This window comes from Antechinus flavipes, chromosome X (genome assembly GCF_016432865.1).
Source record: "Antechinus flavipes isolate AdamAnt ecotype Samford, QLD, Australia chromosome X, AdamAnt_v2, whole genome shotgun sequence".
NCBI classification, from domain to species: domain Eukaryota; kingdom Metazoa; phylum Chordata; class Mammalia; order Dasyuromorphia; family Dasyuridae; genus Antechinus; species Antechinus flavipes.
Genome location: NC_067404.1, coordinates 46,248,469 through 46,269,746, shown reverse-complemented (window position 1 = coordinate 46,269,746; position 21,278 = coordinate 46,248,469). Strand labels below are relative to the sequence as shown.

At 39.9% G+C, this 21,278-nt stretch overlaps 1 protein-coding gene across 2 annotated transcripts in view; it reads left to right on the top strand.

Moving 5' to 3' along the window:
• The first annotated feature begins 407 nt into the window (after window positions 1–407).
• OCRL (OCRL inositol polyphosphate-5-phosphatase) overlaps window positions 408–21,278 on the top strand; it is a 56,225-nt gene continuing 35,354 nt past the window's right edge. The window contains exons 1-7 of one of the 2 annotated variants that reach the window (XM_051968010.1): window positions 408–490; window positions 10,027–10,106; window positions 14,253–14,291; window positions 17,868–17,981; window positions 18,391–18,489; window positions 18,934–19,054; window positions 19,145–19,306. In XM_051968010.1, coding sequence (XP_051823970.1) covers window positions 18,966–19,054; window positions 19,145–19,306 — 251 coding nt within the window. In that variant the 5' untranslated portion in view covers window positions 408–490; window positions 10,027–10,106; window positions 14,253–14,291; ... (1 more) ...; window positions 18,391–18,489; window positions 18,934–18,965. The remainder of the gene's footprint in view (window positions 491–10,026; window positions 10,107–14,252; window positions 14,292–17,867; window positions 17,982–18,390; window positions 18,490–18,933; window positions 19,055–19,144; window positions 19,307–21,278) is intronic. The other variant, XM_051968011.1, reaches the window with a different exon arrangement.

Genomic DNA, 21,278 nt, shown 5'->3' with positions numbered 1-21,278 from the left:
CGTCCGGCAAGCCGGCGGAGGAGGCGGAGAGAGGACTGACGGTTGGGTCGTCGGGTTTACACCGTGAGCTCGGTGTTCGCCACCCCCGGCGCCCACCCGTCCGCTCGCCGGGATGGATCGGCCCCCGACCAGAACGCAGTACTTCACAGTATCCACCTCAGGGAAGGGCGAGGAGGGGCGGGGGCCGACGGAAGGGGGAGGCGGAGGACGGGAGAGGGGAGGCGGAGGACGGGAGAGGGAAGGGAGAGAGAAGGGCTTAGGTCGCGTTCGCCGATGCTAGCGGGCGGGGGGGAGGGGGGCGATGCCGCTGGGGGCGGCCGTGACCGAAACGGGGCCCGGGCTGGGCTGGGGAAGGAGCGGAGCCCCCTGCTTCTCTTTGAGCTTAGATCCCTTGACTGCCCCCTCTTCATACAATCGAGGGCTGGGAGTTGAAGGGGCCCGAACGAGAGGCCTGCCGCTTGACCCTGGTCCGAAGGGGCGGACAGTTTGAGTAAGTAGCCTCCGGTTCGGGCTGGGGGGAGGGGAATGCTCCGGGCCCCGGGTACCCCTCTCAGGCAGGCAGGGACTTCGCCGGTGCCAGCCAGCCAGCCAGTCGTGGCCACCACCGGGCGCGGCGCCCGGGCCCAGGGTGAAGAGCAGTGCCTTCCGAGGCTAGGCGGGGCGGGGCGGGGGAGGGAGGTGGGGGGGAAGGGTTGAGGTGCAGGAGAATTGGGAGGTGAGGAGGGGAGAGAGGGAGGCGGCTGGGGCACGAAGAGGGGAATGGGGGGAATTATGAGGGGAGGATTGGGGGGATTGAAAAGGGGGGAAACGGGAGAGGGAAACTAGGGGTGGCGTGCCCCAGTAGAAGGAAGGGCTGCCACCTTGAGTTTGTGGGATTAAGGGTTTGTGGAGCTGGGACTACTGGGAAAAGCTCGACGTTTTAGAATAGAGGGGGGGACGACCCCAACCCAGTCATTTTACAGGAGGAAACTGAGGCCTAGAGATATGAAATGACTTCCTCAGGGGTCACTAAAGTGTGTCTGAATCCAAATTTTCCTGACTTTTAAGTCCAGAGCTTTGTCCATGTTACATCTTGCTGCCAACCTCATTCTACTGAGCGAATAAGGCAATATAATAAGAGTAGTAATAATTGGAATAATATTTCATTTGGTTTTCACAATAATCTTGAGTGGAAAGGGCTAGAAACTGAGGCAAAGCACGGTGATTTTTTTCTCAAGGTCGCACGTGGCAGCTAGAAAGTACACGTGCCCCCCCTTAGGTGCGCTTTGAACTTGGGCCGTTAGCCTGGCGTTGGGCGCCATATTTAGCTTCCTAGAACTGGTAGGGGCCATGTGGCCTCTAGATAACACCTTTAAATTTTTTCTACTGCCCAACCCCTTTTCCCAAGAAAATTTTATGTAATCCTTATAAAATAGGCGTACAAATCAAGCTTTTACTGAGAATCATAAATTTCATGACCCCCATGTGCAGTTAACAGGATCCCCTATGGAGTCACGGCCCACAGTTTGAGAAAGGGGACTCTCTAGGGTAGTCCACCCACCCTGTTATTTTCCAGAGAAGGTATCCGAATGATGGGGGAGAGATGAGCTTACCAAAAGTCCCACAAATAGAAAAATTGGGGATGAAAGAGGATCTGGTTCTTTATTGTTATAGATCAAAAAACTGAGATTTTTGCAAAAGCCAATGTTTCTGCTCTGCTGATGACTTCCTTGGCTTGGCCTTGCCACTTCATCCTAGTAATAACAACACATTAATTTTCTCTATCTCCCCCGTCTTTTTTCTCTTTTATATGGACTTCTGGTTTCATAAAGGACTCTGCATGAGTTAATTCCCTCTACCATGGGAAATCAGCCCTGGGAGGTAGATAATGCAAATTTTACATTTTACAGGTGAGGGAACTTAGCCTTAGAAAGGGCTTTATATTCCCTTAGGCTTTAAAGTTCTTTCTCTCATACCTTAGTGAGGTAGGTAGTATAACTATTCCCATTTAATAAGTAAGGAAACTAAACCTTAGGAAGGGCAATTTTCCTATTCCCTTTTTATTTAAAGTGCTTCTCTCACACCCTAGTGAGGTAGATAGTACAAATACCCTCCTTTTACAAGTGAGGGAACTGAACCTTAGGAAGGGCATTTTCCTATACCTTTAAGATTTAAAGTGCTTCTCTCATATTCTTGTGAGGCAGATAATACAAATATCCCCATTTTACAGGTGAGGGAACTGGGAATAGGTATTTTCATACTCCATTATAAATTGTAAAATTCCAATTTTACAAGTGAGGACAGGCATTTTCATTCCCTTATAAGTGCTTTCTCCCTTGTGAAGTAAATAGTACAAATACCCCCATTTTACAAGTGAAGGAACTGGACCTGAGGAAGGGCATTTTCCTATTACCTTAAGATTTAAAGTACTTCTCTCATATCCTTGTGAGGTAGGTAGCATAAATATCTCCATTTAATAACTGAAGAAATTAAATCTTAGGAAGGGCAATTTTCCTATTCCCTTATTATTTAAAGTGCTTCCCTTCATACCAATATCCCCATTTTACAGGTGAGGGGACGGGGAAAGGGCATTTTCATATCCCATTATAAATTGTAAAATTCCCATTTTACAAATGAGGAAAAGCATTTTTCTATTCCCTTATTATTTAAAGTGCTTCTCTATCACTCTTGTGAAATAGATAATACAAATATCCCCATTTTACAGGTGAGGGGACTGGGAATAGGTATTTTCATACCCCATTATAAATTGTAAAATTCCCATTTTACGAGTGAGGACAGGCATTTTCATTCCCTAATAAGTGCTTTCTCCCTTGTGAAGTAAATAGTACAAATACCCCCATTTTACAAGTGAAGGAACTGGACCTTAGGAAGGGCATTTTCCTATTACCTTAAGATTTAAAGTACTTCTCTCATATCCTTGTGAGGTAGGTAGTATAAATATCTCCATTTAATAACTGAAGAAATTAAATCTTAGGAAGGGCAATTTTCCTATTCCCTTATTTAAAGTGCTTCCCTTCATACCAATATCCCCATTTTACAGGTGAGGAGACGGGGAAAGGGCATTTTCATATCCCCTTATAAATTGTAAAATTCCCATTTTATAAATGAGGAAAAGCATTTTTCTATTCCCTTATTATTTAAAGTGCTTCTCTCTCACTCTTGTGAAATAGATAATACAAATGTCCTCATTTTACAGGTGAGGGGACTGGGAAAGGGCATTTTCATATCCCATTATAAATTGTAAAATTCCCATTTTACAAGTGAGGAAAAGCATTTTCCTATTGCTTTATTATTTAAAGTGCTTCTCTCTCACTCTTGTGAAATAGATAATACAAATATCCCCATTTTAAAGATGAGGGGACTGGGTAAGGGCATTTTCATATCCCATTATAAATTGTAAAATTCCCATTTTACAAGTGAGGAAAGGCATTTTTCTATTCCCTTATTATTTAAAGTGCTTTTCTCACATTCTTGTGAAATAGATAATACAAATATCCCCATTTTACAGGTGAGGGGACTGGGAAAGAACATTATCATATCCCATTATAAATTGTAAAATTCCCATTTTACAAGTGAGGAAAGGCATTTTCACATTGCCTTAAAAGTGCTTCCTTCAGTTCCTTGTGAGGTAGATAACACAAATATCCTCCTTTTACTGATGAGGGAACTGGGAAAGGGCATTTTCATATCCCATTATAAATTGTAAAATTCCCATTTTACAAGTGAGGAAAGGCATTTTTCTATTCCCTTATTATTTAAAGTGCTTTTCTCACATTCTTGTGAAATAGATAATACAAATATCCCCATTTTACAGGTGAGGGGACTGGGAAAGAACATTATCATATCCCATTATAAATTGTAAAATTCCCATTTTACAAGTGAGGAAAGGCATTTTCACATTGCCTTAAAAGTGCTTCCTTCAGTTCCTTGTGAGGTAGATAACACAAATATCCTCCTTTTACTGATGAGGGAACTGGGAAAGGGCATTTTCATATCCCATTATAAATTGTAAAATCCCCATTTTACAAGTGAGGAAGGGCATTTTCACATTGCCTTAAAAAAGTGCTTCCTTCAGTCCGTTGTGAGGTAGATAACACAAATATTCCCATTTTACAGCTCAGGGGACTGGGTAAGGGCATTTTCTATCCCATTATAAATTATAAAATTCCCATTTTACAAGTGAGGAAAGGCATGTTTCTATTCTCTTATTTATTTAAAGTTCTTTTCTCACACTCTTGTGAAATAGATAATACAAACATCCCCATTTTACAGGTGAGGGGACTGGGTAAGAGCATTTTCATATCCCATTATAAATTGTAAAATTCCCATTTTACAAGTGAGGAAGGGCATTTTCACATTGCCTTAAAAGTGCTTCCTTCAGTCCATTGTGAGGTAGATAACACAAATATCCTCCTTTTACTGATGAGGGAACTGGGAAAGGGCATTTTCTATCCCATTATAAATTATAAAATTCCCATTTTACAAGTGAGGAAAGGCATTTTTCTATTCTCTTATTTATTTAAAGTTCTTTTCTCACACTCTTGTGAAATAGATAATACAAATATCCCCATTTTACAGGTGAGGGAATTGGGAAAGGGCATTTTCTATCCCACTATAAATTGTAAAATTCCAGTTTTAGAAGTGAGGAAAGGTATTCCTTTTCATATTCATTTTCAGATTCCCTTAAAGTACTTCCCTTACACCCTTGTGAAGTAGATAGTATAAATACCACCATTTTACAAGTGAGGGAACTGAAGCTTAGGGAGGGCATTTTCCTATTCTCTTATTATTTGAAGTGCTTCGCTCACACCCTAGTGAGGTAGATAGTACAAATACAACCATTTTACAAGTGAGGGAACTGAACCTTACAAAGAGCATTTTTCTATTCCTTTATTATTATAAAGTGCCTCATACCTTTGTGAGGTAGATACAAATACCCTCATTTTACAAAGTGAGGGACCTGAAGGGCATTTTCCTATTCCCTTATTATTTAAAGTGCTTCTCTCACACCTTAGTGAGGATAGTACAGATACCACCATTTTACAAGTGAGGGAACTAAGCCTTAGGAAGCGCCAACTCACATAATAACATCTGATATTCCTATAGTGCTTGGAGGTTTATTGATTTTAATGGCTCCTAAGGAAACTGAAGTTCAAAGAGGAGTATCTCTTTTATTGTAATAATATCTGACCCTTTGTTGCCCTTTAGAAGTTGTTTAGTAGGTGTATGATCCTAGGCAAGTCATTTAACCCCGGTTGCCCTTGCCAGAAACAAAAAGTTCTTCAAAACAGTCTAAAAATCATGTTTTGTATCATTAGTTTGCAGGCAAGAATAACTAAGGGTCAGAGCTAAAAAGTGACTAAGTAAATAAGTAAAGCCAAGTCAGTAGAGATCCAGTCTCCTACTGTAGATTTAATATTTAATTTATTTTAATCTCTTTGGCTCTTAGTTCCCATATCAGGACAATGAGAAGAATAACACCTCTCTACCTTGCTTTGGCCTTTTTGGTATGCCATGTGGATAAAATGAGATAATAATAGATGTGTAAATGTCTTACAAAAAGCTTAGATAAAAGTGTCTTAGAAATGTATTGTTACTTTTAATAGACCAGGCTTTGCCTTCCTTAATTTTGTGCAGCTTAGACCCTGATTGAACATCATCAATTAAAAAACTAGAAATTTTCCTTGAAATGGAGACTTTTGATACTAGAGTGGCTTTAGACATTAGCGCTTTAATAATTTGGCCCAGGGTCACACAGCCAGTGTCAGAGCTGGGACTCAAGCCAATCTCCTGCCTCTGAATTCAGTGCTTTCTCACCTCCCTCCCCCCAACTAAATAGTGACTAATAAATAACTCTCCCACTAAGTGATTTGGGGGCAAAATACTCTTAATAGCTTTGCACAGCACCCAGGGAGTTGGAAATTTCTGGTGACTGATGAAAAAAATGATCTGGTGAGCTGCCCATGTGGCTGCCAGCTTTCATCCCATCACCATCTTATCTGTACTTAAAATAGCCCTCATAGTGACCACAGTCATCAGCATTACCTGTGCCAAGGGAAGGCCCTCGATGTTGCCCTAGTCAGAACCATGAATTCTTCATGGTGACTAGTAAATAATCACATCGACTCTGAGCTGGCCGAGTCTTTGGCAGCCGGGTTCTGCTCATATCAACTCTGCCTACTCCTCTAATCTGTTTCTTTTTTAATCAAGAGACTTTCCAGTCCTTAGAGCACACTGCTATCTGTGCTATCCTTTGGGTCTGCATAAGATGCCTCCCATTTCTTATCTTGCCAGGTCATCCAGGCGACCTCATTCTGGACTGTAACTGGTCCTCTAGCCTGGTAAGGGCTTGACCCTCTGCAGTGATGCTAGTCACTTATGTTCTAGGGTCTGATTAATCGGTTTAATTTTAATGGTTCAGGGATACCTTGAAGCTTGGTACTACTCCCTGTGTAATTCTCCCCCATATTTTTAGCAGATACTCCCTAAAGGATGGCATATTAAATAGTTGTTATTTCATCCTAACGTAAGGTCAGACCACGTAGTAGCTTATAAATAATACAAAATTCTCAACAGGTTATGAGAATGATCAAATAGAACAGCATTTTATTTATTAATTTAAAAATAGTTTTCGTGTTAACAGTGAGTAAACTTCTGATTCAGGCTGGATGTCCTTATAGGGTGTGGTATCTCTGTGGGATTAACATGGTTCAGACTTTCTCATTTTAACTGTCTTCAGCTTGCCTGGGAGCACACCGAGACCTAGCTTAATTAGCCTAGCCAAAGTAGCCAGAGATCTATTTGCATCAGAACAATATTTCATTATTATTATTATTACCATCATCATCATCATTATCCACAAAACCAGGCTGGTTAACCCAGCCTTTTCCTGTGTCCTGTCAAGTAAAATTCTGCACCTTGATCAACCTGGAAAAGGTTCTTTGGCTGGCTGTGGCTCTCCTTAGAGCAGTGATAGTTTGTCACTTTATAAAGTGCACCCCTGAAGTAGATGATAGCTAGAAAGTTCTTTTTAGTGCACACATTATTGCATTTGAATATTTTGAATAACCCTCAGATAAGGAGGACGGGGATTATTGCCCCCTTCATTCTCTAAGGCCCAGGACCCAGTCTCCTAACTAGTAAGTAGAGGAGTAAAAACTCATTTTTTGTTTATTGCTGTGCCACACTGTCTCATGTGTCATTCTTGATTCAAATATAATATTTACATGTTATCATATTCATTATAATAACATGTTTATAGTGTTATTTATTCACACTTCCATATGAACTAATATCTGTATGCATATTATATTGTTAATTAATAACATTTTATTAATTAATAATGATAAAACACCTGTATACAAATCTATTATGATTTATAATCTATTCTTCCACATACTAGCTGTATTCATTACTCAGTTACTAAAAGTAACTTAGAAACTGAATTAGTAAACCAAGTTTGTGTACAGTGACCATGTAGTCAGAGCAAAAGGTGCTAGATGGTCTCAAAAGGTATTTCCCATAGGCCATGATTAAGTATTCTAATTTCATTATCGAAAACAACATCCTAGTGACCATATAGTTTTGTCTGAAAGTGTCTCTTGAACAGTACTTGATAAAAATCTGATTTTTACTTGTTGAATCCCTTTTTTCTGAACCTCGTAAGCAACACATATGTAAAATAATATAACCTTCAGCTGGTTTTCTTAATGTGCTATAAATTCCAGAGGTATAGATTATTCTTTGTTGATCACAGTTTAGGCTCGCTATTACACTACAAATCCAGAATTATTAATCTCATCATTAAAGTTTTTCTAAATCTCATTGATTTAAGGAGATGTTTCTAAAACGCTTATCTACAGACTACAATTCCCATTCATGGTGTGTGGTTTCTTTTGTGTTATGTTTCTTGGGAAGTCAAATTACATTCAGGAGGTTTTCTTGCTAAGAAAGAAAATAGGAGGAGAGATTTATGAGGTTTCGTTCCCCATAAGGGAGTTCTCAAATCGTGTACCAAGTACTCCATAGATCATGGTGTATTGTTGACCCTGGACTCGTGATGCTTTGGTCAGGAAAGTCCTATTTACTAGGAGGCCAAGACTTTGAGCACGAGCCTGATTAAGAATAGTCATCTTCATTTGAGGACTGTCCTCATTCAGCGTAATGAAGTTCATCCCCTAAAGATTGAGAACTGATGATTTTTTTTGTAGCCACCCCAATGCATGATGAAGACCATTCTTTTAATAGGTGCAATGATCTTTGAGAATCGGGAAAGTGCCCTCATTGATGAAATCACATATCTTGGAAGGATTGCCAATCTAGATTAGGAACAAAGCTCTTAGTTTATCCTCTGCCAGACGCGATGCTGGCTTCTCATTGATCCTTTCTCAGGCAAGCAGAAATTTTTTTGTTTCAGCCTCTTCTACAACCTCTTGGTAGTACTGCTTAACCTTATTGCTTCCTTATGACATTCTTTTATCTTTTTCAACTTCAACTTTCTCCTTTAAAAAGATTATGGCTAGATGGAGGGTTTAGACTCATTTCTAGCTGCAGTTTCCTGAGCTCTGGTTTTTACCGCAGGGCTATCATACTGTTTTATGGAGACCTCAAAGATTACAGTCCCCTTGAAATGTTTACGCTGCTTCCCAGTGCTATCCCAAGTCTACATTCTTTTACTTCAGAAGTGTCATATTTGAGTAAAGTTAACATAAACCAACAGAGTCCCTCTTCGTCCTTTACTTTTTACCTAGTTTGTGGTGGCCATCTGGACTTAGAAACCTCTCTTCTATTTCCTTCAAATACTTTCACAGGTAGCCTCATGTAAGAAGAGTCCCCATATTAAGCAAATAGAATCAAGGAAGGGAAGGCAGGATGAGAATTCTTCCCACAAATCTGGCTAGGCAGTTTTCTTCCCCTAGAGTATCTTTGTAAAGCTTAACAGATGTTTAAAAAAAGAAAATGAGAAAAGCATAAGACAAAATGGAAAGTTAACCCAGAAAACCAATTTCACTTTTAAATGAGAAGAACTGAACAATTTTAGGAAGTCCTTTTGAAGAATGGCTCAAATTAATTACTTTTCAAAAGATCAAGTGACAACAGGTGATACCTTGATTACAGGCCATCTGTTTCATAAATAGCATCAACTTTACAGTTCTTGTATTTTATTCTAAGGGATTTGGGGTAGTCAAAACTTTTATGTGGACACATATATCCCACCCAACATCCTCATGTGGAATTAAACAGATCATTTAAGGGACAGTTGGTCCCATAGGAAAAAAAACAAGAATCTCAGGTGGATTGGCCAAGCTGTTGGATTTTTGTGATCTGGTTATAATGGCCTGACAAAATAACAGTGATGGGTGCAATGTTTTATGGGGTATAGAAGTATAAAACTTGACTTAAAATGAACTTTTAGCTTTGGGAAGCAAAAGATAAGAATTTTCTTGTTCAGTTTGTATATTTGGAAACATGCCATGTGGCTTAGCTTGTAAACATTTATAGGGTGAGGACACATAACAGTGTTCTTTATATCATCTATCCTGGTGTGAGTTGTCAAAAATGACCCAGGCCAACCCTTTGGGGCAATCTCTAGCTGTCACTGGTGCCCTTCCTATACTTGTCACAGGGAACCACATGTACAGGTAGTATAATAAAATGAGATTTTGTGGCCAATATCTTCTAAGAATGTAAATTCTCAATATGAATATAACATCGGTGAGGCAATGCAGTGTACTGGAAAGAGCACTTGATTTGAAGTCAGATCATCTGGGCCAAAGGAACCCAGCTTTTCACCTTAATTGTGTGGTCATCTCTCTGCTTCAGTTTCCCCATTCATAATGACAATAACATGGTAATGAGAACATGATCATAATAACATTGGCTCCTTCATGGTGGGGTGTGAGGTTTAATTGAGGTAATGTATGTAAAGAAGTGTGTCACCTTAACCACAGAAACGGGGACTAATATCTGGTACTTTTAACATTTTTCATTGGTTACTGCTCTTAGATCCATCCTTCTGTTTCCTAGGTTATTAATCCAGTTTTATGAAAAGGAGGTGCCTGTACAAGATGTCATTCCTATTAATAGCCACTTTAAATGTATACAAGGTACAAGCTTTGATTACTAAGATAGTTTCATAATTTCCCTATTCAGTCATTATTGTATTATCTGGCATCACATATACTCAAATCCAATCACAATAAGTGTTATAAAACAGCTGTAAAAAGATAAATTATTCAATCCACCATTAGGAGGATATGTGCTTTGAATGGTCCAGGAAAGATTTTAGGTGGATTGAACTCTTTTATTTATTTATTTTTCAGGGTTGATGATTTTTAGCATTCTTTTTAAAAAAATTGTAGTTTAAGTCTTCAGGTTATGCATGTACATTCATTTGTTTTACATATTTCCATATGAGTCATGTTGGGAGAGAAGAATCAGAACAAAAGGGAAAAATCATGAGAAAAAAAGGTGAAAATAGTATGCTTCTATCTGCATTCGGTCTCCATTGTTCACTCTCTGGATGCAAATGGCATTTTCCATCCAAGTTTTATTGGAATTGTCTTGGATCGCAGAATTGCTGAGAAGAGCCAAGTCTATCATAGTTGATCTGGATTAAACTCTTCACATCCTCTTTACATACTTCACTTTGTGACCCATTCTTGTTGGTTGGCTCACAGTCTAGGCTTAAGAAAACCAAAGACCAGAGCTTCTCTCTTTGATCTGTCCCTTCATTTCACTTCTTATAACCTGTCATTTTCACCTGCAACATCCCTCACATTTATCCCCCTTCTCTGTTCCCATTGTCACCACCCCGGTGCAAGCCCTTGTAACTGCCTGGCTGGACTAGGACGATTTACTTGCAATAGATTGTTTTCAGATCCTCCTCCAATCTTTTCCTTCACACCATAGCTCAACTAATCGTCCTTAGGCTCAGATGTGATCACAATATTCCCATGTGCAGAAATCTTCAATGGTTTCCTTTTGCCTAATGCAGAAAGGTCAGACTCTTTGGCCTGGCATTCAGGGCTTTCCCAAATGTGTCACTACCCTACCTTTCTAGCCTTAGCTCATGTTAACTCTCTCCTGTACACACTCTACACTTCATTCAATCTGTCCTGTAAAACTAACCTGTGCTCTCATCTCTATCTGCTTTTGCTCGCATTGTTCCTTACGCCTTATCCAAACATTCCCATCTGCCTTATCATGGAACATGGTCCCTACTACACGGTAGGCATTAAATAAATGTCTTTTGAATTGAAATGAAAATTGATTAATTCACACGCAAAATGGACCTGCTCCACTTGCTGACCCAAACCATAGTTTTTACTCTTGTCTGAAAGTGTCAGCATTTTATGTATCTTTTGCCATTCTCCCCATCATGTGAAATTCCAATCCTTTGGGTTTGGGGGGGGGAAGCCCAGCCCAATCAAAATATCTCACAATCTGTAGTCCCTATTGCTAAACCTTAGTTTTGATGAATCCCAGGGAAGTAGATTTCAGGGGAAAAGTGTTTGGAGCTCTGCTCTTTTGAATTCCTAGCTAGGGATTGAGAACAGAACGTATGTGTTATTTCATTTCACAGTAGGTGCTAATTCTGTAACCTCAAATTGAATGGAGCTAGGCAATTGAACAGTTGAGGGTGGTTTTACAATGTCTCCTTTGGGCCCACCTGATTTAGCAGGCAAGGAGGAAGCTTAGTGTACCCAGGGAGCTTTTGAGACAGGCCTGGCTAGCATAAGTTACTGAACTCTTCCATGAGTAATGTTATCAGCACAGCACTGAAGAGATGGGAGCTATTTGGCTAGCCAGATGTTGTTTTAAACCAGACACCTCCATGCTTTGCTATGTGTATCTTGGTAGGTTCCATCAATCTTCCAAATGTGAAATCTCCTTAGGCTTACGTGCAGCCCCTTACCTCATTTGGCTGGGGAGTGGGGGAGCCAAAGCGAGCTCTTAGTGCTTGCTCTGCTTCTTGGAAACCCTATGTTCCTCCTACCTCAAAAATCAATCTTTCCCACCCCCAGTTCTTCAAATCACAGATGGACGGGAGAAGAAACGAACTGCAAATTGTTTTAAATTGTGATATTTCAGCATTTTTCTCTGGGCTTTAGAAACGATTATCAGTCTACTATTGGGCTTCTTAACCATGGACCCTCAAAACGTCCCAGGAATAGATTTTAGAGAGTCTGGGGAAAAAATTTACAGCTTTAATTTATACCAACCTCCAAGTACAGTTGAGCATTTCCTTCCATTATGACTTTTAAAAAATGCTTTTTTTTTTGAAAATGGGTTTGTAGGCTTCCCCAGACTGCCAAAAGAGTGCAATAATACACGAAAAGCTTAAGAACACTGAGTCTTATTTTTATAGGGGGTATTTACTTCTTCCATAGCCTATTTACATTCCAGTCCACATGTTATTTATACAAGTTGCGCATTGCACAGAGCTAAAAGAAGACACTCTGCAGTGCTTGAATTCTTTTTTTGGGTGGGTGGGGGGAGTAGGGGTTAAATGACTTGCCCAGGGTCACACTGCTAGTAAGAGTCTGAGGCTGAATTTGAACTCAGGTTCTGACTACAAAGATGATACTTTATCCTTTGTGCTACCTAACTGTCCCACCCAATTCCTCATGAGTTTTTAATTTTTATTGTTTGGGGGGTGGGCCCAAATTCAAAATTGTTTTAAACCATGCTTTCTGAAGCTGGAAAGACTCAGTAGCACTGTTGTCTACCTCACAGTCTCTTTGCCACCATTCAATTCAAAGATCTTTGTTCTGGCCCCTCCTCTCATGGCTCTGCTGATACTAGGGGAGAGACAAAGTTGAGATGACATGAGGTCCCTCTCCTCATGAAACTCACCTTTTCACCAAGATGATAATACATGAATCCAGAGAAATGAATGAATTAAAAAGGACCTGTCGTCCCTGTGCCCGATGCAGCATAAAATACACTAGGGCTATAGCAGGCAGAAGATTGTGTCTTTTAGTGAGGAGCAGAAAGACTTTGGGGAAGAAGATGGGGCAATGATCGACTTGCAAAGCTAGGTAAGAATTCATTGGGCAAAGAGGTCAAGGTGCAGGGAGCACTGGGCAAAGACATGAAGGCAGGAAAGCGGGGGGGGGGGTTTAGAAGAGACCAGCTTGGTTGGTAGCACTTGTAGCAGAAGGAAGTGATCTGAGATAATGTTGCAAAAGTCTGGCGCCACCAGATAGTGGTGAGCCTTGAATACCAGAAATGGGAAATTTTAACTGTATTTGTTGAGCAATAGGGAACCACTGAAGGTGTTTTGAAGAGGGAGTGACATGCTGTTTGCACAAGAAGCAAATGGATGCTCTTGCAAGTGATAAAGAACTATGGTAGAGACAATAACAGGAATAGGCTCCCCTGCACTAGAGGGGCCATAATCAGAAAGCTAGGAGAGGGAGGGATCCTAACAGTACAGTTAGGGGAATCAGACACAAGAACACATAGCTATAATCCCCAGTAGTATTCATACACATATATCTGAAAGAAAATCAAAGTGAAGGAACAGATAGGTACTATAGCTTCCAAGGCAGGCCAGAGTCTAAGGGGAAGAGAACTTGACAGAAAGTAGCCAGGACCAAAGAAGAGCCCTGATCCTCCTGAAGGAGCCAGTTACTGACTGGCTGCCTCTTAAGTGTGCATGGCTCTGAGGTCATAGGTGCTAAACAGCCAAAAGGCAGTAGAAAACCTACTGATGAACCATGTTCCCAAGTGGCTGGATCCCTAGGAAGACCATTCTAGAACACATCTATGTTAGGACTGTAATTTCTGGCTTCTGAGGTCCCTTATTTACCTTTAGACTATAAATAGAAAACATCAGAAAAACTAGTGTATTAAATCTGGTTATTGGCTTAAGAGGAATAAAATCTATAAATAGAAAACATCAGCAGAACTAGTTTATTATATCTGGTTATTTTGTTAAGTAGAATAAAATTTTTCTTCATTTGATTTATTTTGATTTTATTTCCCCTCCTGTATGAATTTGTACTCCAGGAGTTTGCCTTATTTTGAAGATTCCCTTTGGTTATCTGTTCAATTAATTTTTCTCTTAGTTGATCTCTGTGCAGTCTCAGAACCTTGGATATATTTTGAAAAGGGCAAGGTTTTTCTGAATGAGTTTCAAGACCTAAAAGTGATTATTGAAGGCAGTAATGTTATTTGAGTTGAGTTTGTAATTCTTTTGATGTTGTAAATTATTTTTCTCTTACTAATTCATGTTTTTTTCCTAGAAGCAGACGAAACACTACTGATTGATATAGCAGCCAACAGTAAGTATTTTCTTGAATAGAATAAATCCGGAAAAATAAGCAAGGAATATTCACTTAATTGAACATTTACTATAAGGAAGGCAGGGGAGAGAAGGGTGCCTCTTAGCTTGTTTTCCATCTTTTTAAGGCACCTGTATAATTAGCAGGAAGTCAAATGCAATAGAAATCTGGTGGTAAGCTAGAATTTTAGTAAAAATGGAAACCAGGCTGCTCCTTGAGATGCCCTCAGGCTACCAGTGCTTGTTGCCTTGAGCCAAATCACTAATATGAGCTTTCTAACTTTGTTCTGTATGTATTCTACCTTCTCTTAGCCCCTGGGGTTTTTTTTCCCTTGACTCATCAGTAGATAATTCTATTTTCCTCTTTACATTGTCTTTGGGGACTACAGAGTCACTGTAATTCCTTGTCTCTGATGACCCCTTTTCCCATTTTTAAACCCCTCTTTTCCTCAGGAATTTGTATCTAGGCCAATAGGAGCTTTGTCCATCTCTTTGCTTTCCTTTGGACTTTTCAAGAACACATTCCTCTTTGACTTCCTCTACTAGGTGTTCTTCACTGTTTACCATTTTTCATTGTAATGTGTTATGAAAAGGAGAGAAATCCACACTTGGGAAGTTGCTGTGGGCCAGCTGATCTGAGCATTGAAACAGAATCAAATGGGCTGACTGTTCTAACCTCGACGGAGTAGTGCATGACATGGTGCTAGAGGAAATGGGCCATATACATGGTTTGGTTTGGACACAGTTCCAGCCTTTAGCAGTGTCAGAGTATAATGTTCAGGCAGCCACAGCTTCCGTAGGCCCCTTCCAATTCTGATATTAGGATTTACTTGACAGTTTGGAGTAGTGTAGCCGCTCTTCCCATCTTTCTGATCTTGTAAGACTTGAGTTAAGTAAACCCAGCTGCTGGCCCTCATTTGCAGATGTCCAGGGGAGAACATAACTTATCCCTGTGTTCTTAGAGAAGAGGGAAAAGATGAAAAGAGAGCAAAAACAACAATAGCCTGAATCTTTAGCCTTAGCTGTAGCGGTAGCAGCAATAGTAGTAGCAGCTGCTGACCTCTCTGTCAGAATGAGATACTGGTGGCAAGTTCTGTTCCTGGTGAGAAAGTAGATAGCTGACCTGAAACTGAAAAGTCAAACTTAGCATTTATCCAAAAATGAGCTTTATTGTATCCTTTCCTCTAGAATAGAAATCAGTCATCTGTTAGCACATACATTGGCAGTGTAGAGGATTGGACTGAGGGGAAATTTAGCAAGAATCATACTTGCATTACAGGAAAACCTAGAGGAAAGCCAGTTTTCCCTTTGATCTCTGACCCAAACATTGCCTGCCCTTCAGGGCACGTAGAGTTTATTGCAAGAGAGCAAATAGTTGAGCCTTTGGGCCCAGCATTTCTCGGGTTTTCTGGTGGTCCTGATTTGCCTCCTTCAAGTGATTCACCATCACATAGATTTTTGTAGTCATTTTGTTCACTGAAATCTTTCTCGTGTTCAAAATTAACGGAGGATTGAGGAGAGGACTTTGTTATCAGCAGCTGATTAGCTGAAATGACAGAATTAACTTGTTTGAAAGAAGTTGTCTCTGCAGCCTGGGTTTAGGTTGGAACTCTTCCAGATTCTCTCCTGTAAAACACAAGGGTTGGCCTAGATCTCTCAGTTCTCTTTCAGCCTCAGATTTCTATGATTTTCTATGAGAAAGAAGTAACCTGATCTACAGTTGTGGTTTAGAGATCACTCGAAAGGGCTTATGTTCATCTTGGGTTCTGTGAACCACCACCACCACCCCCCTCCGGGGGTAGAAATGGTCTCAGAACCATTAGAAATTTTCTTTGGGTCCTGCTTTGAGATCTCCTTGGTACTGGTGCCACAGGATTTCCTGGCATGCAGCTGGAGTCCTCTGTCCAGATGGTGTTGTCTGGTGGGATATATGGCGCTCTCTGAATCAGTCTGGGACTTTAATCTTAGAAGTGTTCAATCAATTTTGTCAAAATATCTTTCAGGGGTTGGGAGTATTATTTAAAATCTCTTACTTATCACACAGTCTTATGCATGTTGGCATTTTTTCATAAAGATTCTCTAGAAAAGAAGTGATGATGGACTTAGTTGAGCCCCAAAGGTGTTTCTTTCTTTGCCTCCAGGCTGCATCTGATTGCCAGATCTCTCCTCAAGCCCTTGCTCCCATTCCCAACCCCCATCTCTTTTCTCTCTATCCTGCATTTTACTCTATTCTGTGCCCTTGTTATTTATTTATTATTTATGTCCTGCCTGCTCCCAGAAAGAATTTGAGGCAGCCTATGTATCACTCAGTGCCTTTCCCCTGGGTGCCCTCCTTTTAGTTTTAGTCTTCTTGCTCAAGCTTTCTTCTTCTGATTCCTTCAAAATAATTTTGAGTGCTCCCAGTGTGTGCTTGCCATGTAGTAAACCTCTTTTTCTTTCTTTTTCTTAACTAAAGCTCACAGATTATGAGCACGTGGGAAAAGAAACTAGCCAGAGGTTCATAAATGGGTCACTGCCCTAACAGGACAAGGAAGTTCATTCCGTGCCTGTCATTTCTGCCAAGTATTTTACTAGTTGGAATGCTTTGTTACATATAAAGAAAAGGCCCAAGATAGCTCTTCTGCTTGGCTACATTTATTTTCATTTTTATTAAATGACTAAAGGATATTGCTTTTATATTATATTTGGAAGGTAAAATTTTAATAGCCATCATGAATAGTGGTTATGATTACTTATTAGTGATTTTCCATTTGGAAGAGGATTTGGTAGAATAGTCTGGTTTCTTAAAGCCCTAAGAGAGTCCTGTATACTTTAAGGTGGCTGTTAAGTTAATAAATCATGTTGCTGGCCTTTTGTCCTCTGGTTTGAAGCTGTAATTAGTGAATAATGATGGGGTCCTACAGCTAAGAATCTAGGCCAGTTGATAGTACTGGACATATCTTCACTGGAAACAGATATCTCTTCCCTCTACCCCATCCCCACCTGCAACATCCAACATCATGGGTTGACTTTTGACTTTCTTGGAAGTAGATTGCTATAGCATGGGGGTACAGTGGGCATTATTATATTAGCTTACCCATTTTTCTGATCCATCAGCCTTTGGGAACACTCAGTTCTATTCTGGACTATTCCTATCAACATCTTGGAATGGTTTTTGTGGAAGTTGGTTCTTTAAAACATCAATTTACCTTGTGCATCAGCATAACCAGGCTCCTTTCAATCCAAATTCTGGTCCTCAGAATTTCTGAGCCAACCTTTTCCCTTTCTATTTCTTAATCTGTAGAAAAGCTTGAGGAAGTGTAATGTTGTGGAAAGAATATTGCCTTTATAATCAAGAAAAACTCAGTTTAGATGCCTGGAAATACCTACCTCCCAGGATTATTGGGAGGATCAAATAAGCATACATAAAGGGATATTTTCATACTTTGAGGTATTCTGTGGATGTCAGCTATTAATATGATTTTATTAGTGTTCTGTATTTTTTTGTGGTCCACATTCTCCCATTTGTCAAAAAGTTAAGAGTTAAGCTCCTGATCAATCAGTCCTATTTCCTAGCCTTCTGTTTGCCTCTTTCCAGCTCCCTGCAAAATCCGAGTCCAGGGTGATTGGGGTACTTCAGAGCGTTTCTTTGAAATCCCTGATGAGGATCGGTGCCTAACTTTTCTCACAGACATCCTTGCTGCTCAAGATGGTAACTTGATACTTGGTGGTTTGTTTTATTTTTTTTATTTTTTTTTATTTTAACTCTGCCTTGAGTAGAATTCTTACATATTGACACAGAGTAGAATTTACCTAGATCATTAGCACTTTAGTCTAGAGGCTCCCATGTTTTCTAGATGAACTTGGGAGGATAGGTTTAGATATGAACATTCAAATCTAGAACTACCTTGGGAGGCAAAACTGTCACTGCTTATCATAGACCTACTTTATAACTAATTTGGATTCCCTGAGTTGACTCCAGGGCCATCATAATAGGCTTCAGGGGAAAGTGATAAGTTTCTAGCTGTTGAGAGCCCTGAACAAAAATAGCTTTTTGTCTTTGTAAATTCTACTTGATATTGGGTGGCCAGTTTTTTATGCTTCTCTCTCTTTCTATCTAGCTTATAAACCTAGTGCAGTTTCTGAAATCAAGGAATCCACCAGCTGGTACCAGAAATTAGAAACTTCAGAAAAAACTGCCAGTGAATCCGATGTTGCAGGTATGGAAGAAATAACTCTTTCCATGACTGCTCTGATCATTTGTAGTCATGAGATTTTTATCTGGGCAGATGAGGTGACGTGAATAAATGACAGTGTGGGAGTGCTTTGTCTAGGGGCCCATTTTCCCCTAGTCTGCTTTAGCTTCCCCAAGGTTCCTTGTAATCCTCCTTATAGTATATGGTATCTCTTCAGACTCCAAATTAATGTGTCTCTACTTCTACTTACTATGTCAACTCTTCCTGATTAATAGACTTACTGCTCCCTCCTCCAGACTTCCAAGGTAATGTTTTTTCTCCACCCTCCTTGGTATCTTATTTCAGTCTGAAAGTGCTCAAATTTCTAGTCCTCTCCTACCTTACCTGGAAGTTACCTCTTTAGATTTTAACTTTTTTAGGGGAGGTGGGCAAAAACCTTGCTAATTCTCATCTTCCTTGCATTTTCAGGAGTGCTTGGATTTGAAGATAACTTCACTGAAATGAGTTTGGAGAAGAAAAGAAATATACACAACAGGCAGATGAGGACCCGCCGGGAGCCCCCACCACCTCCCAGCCACATAAGCAAATCGTAAGTTCTCTTTGAGAAGTACCTAAGTCCTATATGAGAGACTTCAACCCGAAAGACTTGTGTTTCTGATTTCTTTTATTCCCTTGCCAGGTTTTTACGTGAAAAGGAAGCTGTAGGCAAAGATCAGCCAAAAGTGACTAACACCATGCGGAAGCTGTTTGTGCCCACCCCTCAGACTGGACAGCGAGAGGGGCTCATCAGACACATTCTGGCTAAGCGAGAAAAAGAATATGTGAATATTCAGCCTTTCAGGTTAGCATTCTTTCCCTTTCCTCACTACCCAAAAGAAAGAAAAATAGATGTTTCATATATGGAAGGAGTGTGAGTTTGCCACCTTTAACCCTTCCTGCATAATTCAGAGAATGGTAAGGGGCATTTGATTCTCTCCCTTGCTTCTTGGTTAAGGTCCAAGACAGGTAACTGTGGTCTCTTCGACCATCTGGAGAGATTCTACAACCTCCTTTAGAATTTCTAATTACCAATTTATTGCTAAATTCTAATGGCTGAAACAAAGGATTTTATTTCTTTTTGTGGTCACTTCTGAGAATATTGTCTGCCTTTAAAGCCACGACAAGCTCTTTTAGGTTAATAAGAAAAAATTTAAAATAATCTAAACTAAAATTGCTAATCCAATATTTCCTTTGTTTACTTGTGAAATTATTTTTGAAGCAGGCATTTGGGTAATTAAATATTAAAGACCTTTCCCCTCTCCCCATCATCTGGTGATGATTCTGATTCAGAGCTGCCAAAAGTTTGCTTACTGTCTCCTTGGACAATTAACTTAGTGCTCTACGCTATTTTGTACATATAGTACCTTAGTGTAGGGTAGCGTTACTTGGCAAGGAATAGAGTGCTTGCATGACCTTAAATGCACGCTGAAGAATTCAACTTTATGGGAATGGGCTCCTTATTTTTATTGCTTTTAAAAAGCTTTTGACTACTTGGTCAGAGAAAAGAAGGCACAGTTTCTACCCTCATAAAGCTCATGGGCGGGGAGAGAGATGGGGATAGAATTTGTGTACAAATAATTACAATGTACAAACTCAGAGTACAAATGATTTGAGATGCATGGGAGAAAAGGTCAAATTTCTACATCTAACCCTGCTGTGTCCTTATTCATACTCTTCCCATTGTCTGGGATGTATTCTCTTCTCTAATCATCCTTTGAAATTCAAATTTGACTCCTTCCTCCTACAAAAAGACTTATAATTTCCAACCTTTACCAAAACTGGTAATGGATTCATTTTGAAACTTTAATTCACTTTACTGTGTGATACCATTGTAAAGAACTTAGCATGATGCCTTGTCACAAAGTAAGAGCTATGTAAATGCTGATAGTTGTCATCATCATCATTATTTTTATGATTCTGTGTCTTATTCTCTTACTAGATTGTAAACTCCTTGAGGATAGGGAAACAGCATTTTGTCTAAACCTTGTATCTTCCCCTCAGCATCTGGAAGACCACTTTGAACACAGTCATATACCAAGTAAACATTTGTTAGGTTGACTTGTGGTGCCATCTTCCTTTCAGTCTTTCTTGAACAATATAGTCTGGGATTCCAGACTTTTCCTTTCATATTCCATGCATTCTAGTGAAGCTGTCACCACTGTACTAAGTCATACCTTGTGACCTTTCTATCTGTATGTAAACAATTTACATAATTATAGATTTCCCCCTACTGATTCCCCCCTTGGTGTTATTCTGTGTAGTAAGGAGACAGCATGGAGTAGTAGCTAGAGACCTCTCCTGAAAGTCAGGAAGGCCTTGATTCCCATTCCTCTCTCCGATACATACTATAGTTGTGTGACCTTGAATAAGTCACTTAACTTCAAAGGGCCTCAAAGCTACTCTCTAAGATGAGAAACCATGAATGAGTCACTAAGTTTTGTGATGGAGAGAGTTTGTCTACTGGAACCTTCCCCACATTGATGAAATCACAGGTCTGTACAGTCCCATGGTAATCTATGGAAACAAAATTGGCAGACTTGACTTAAGCTTCCAATAAAGTTCTATCTTCCCACCTCTCTTGGCCTCCCATTAAAAGTCCTAGAGTCTGAGTATGAATGAAAAGAACTTTGTTGTCTCTAGGTTATTCCCATCAAATAGCTGCCTAGTTACTTTGGATGTAAGAGTTGGGGGTGATAATTAATTAATTAATTGGTGTATTCGGTTAGCTTCATGACTTGTGAGCAAGATTTTTCCCTTTGCTGAACCTCAGTTTC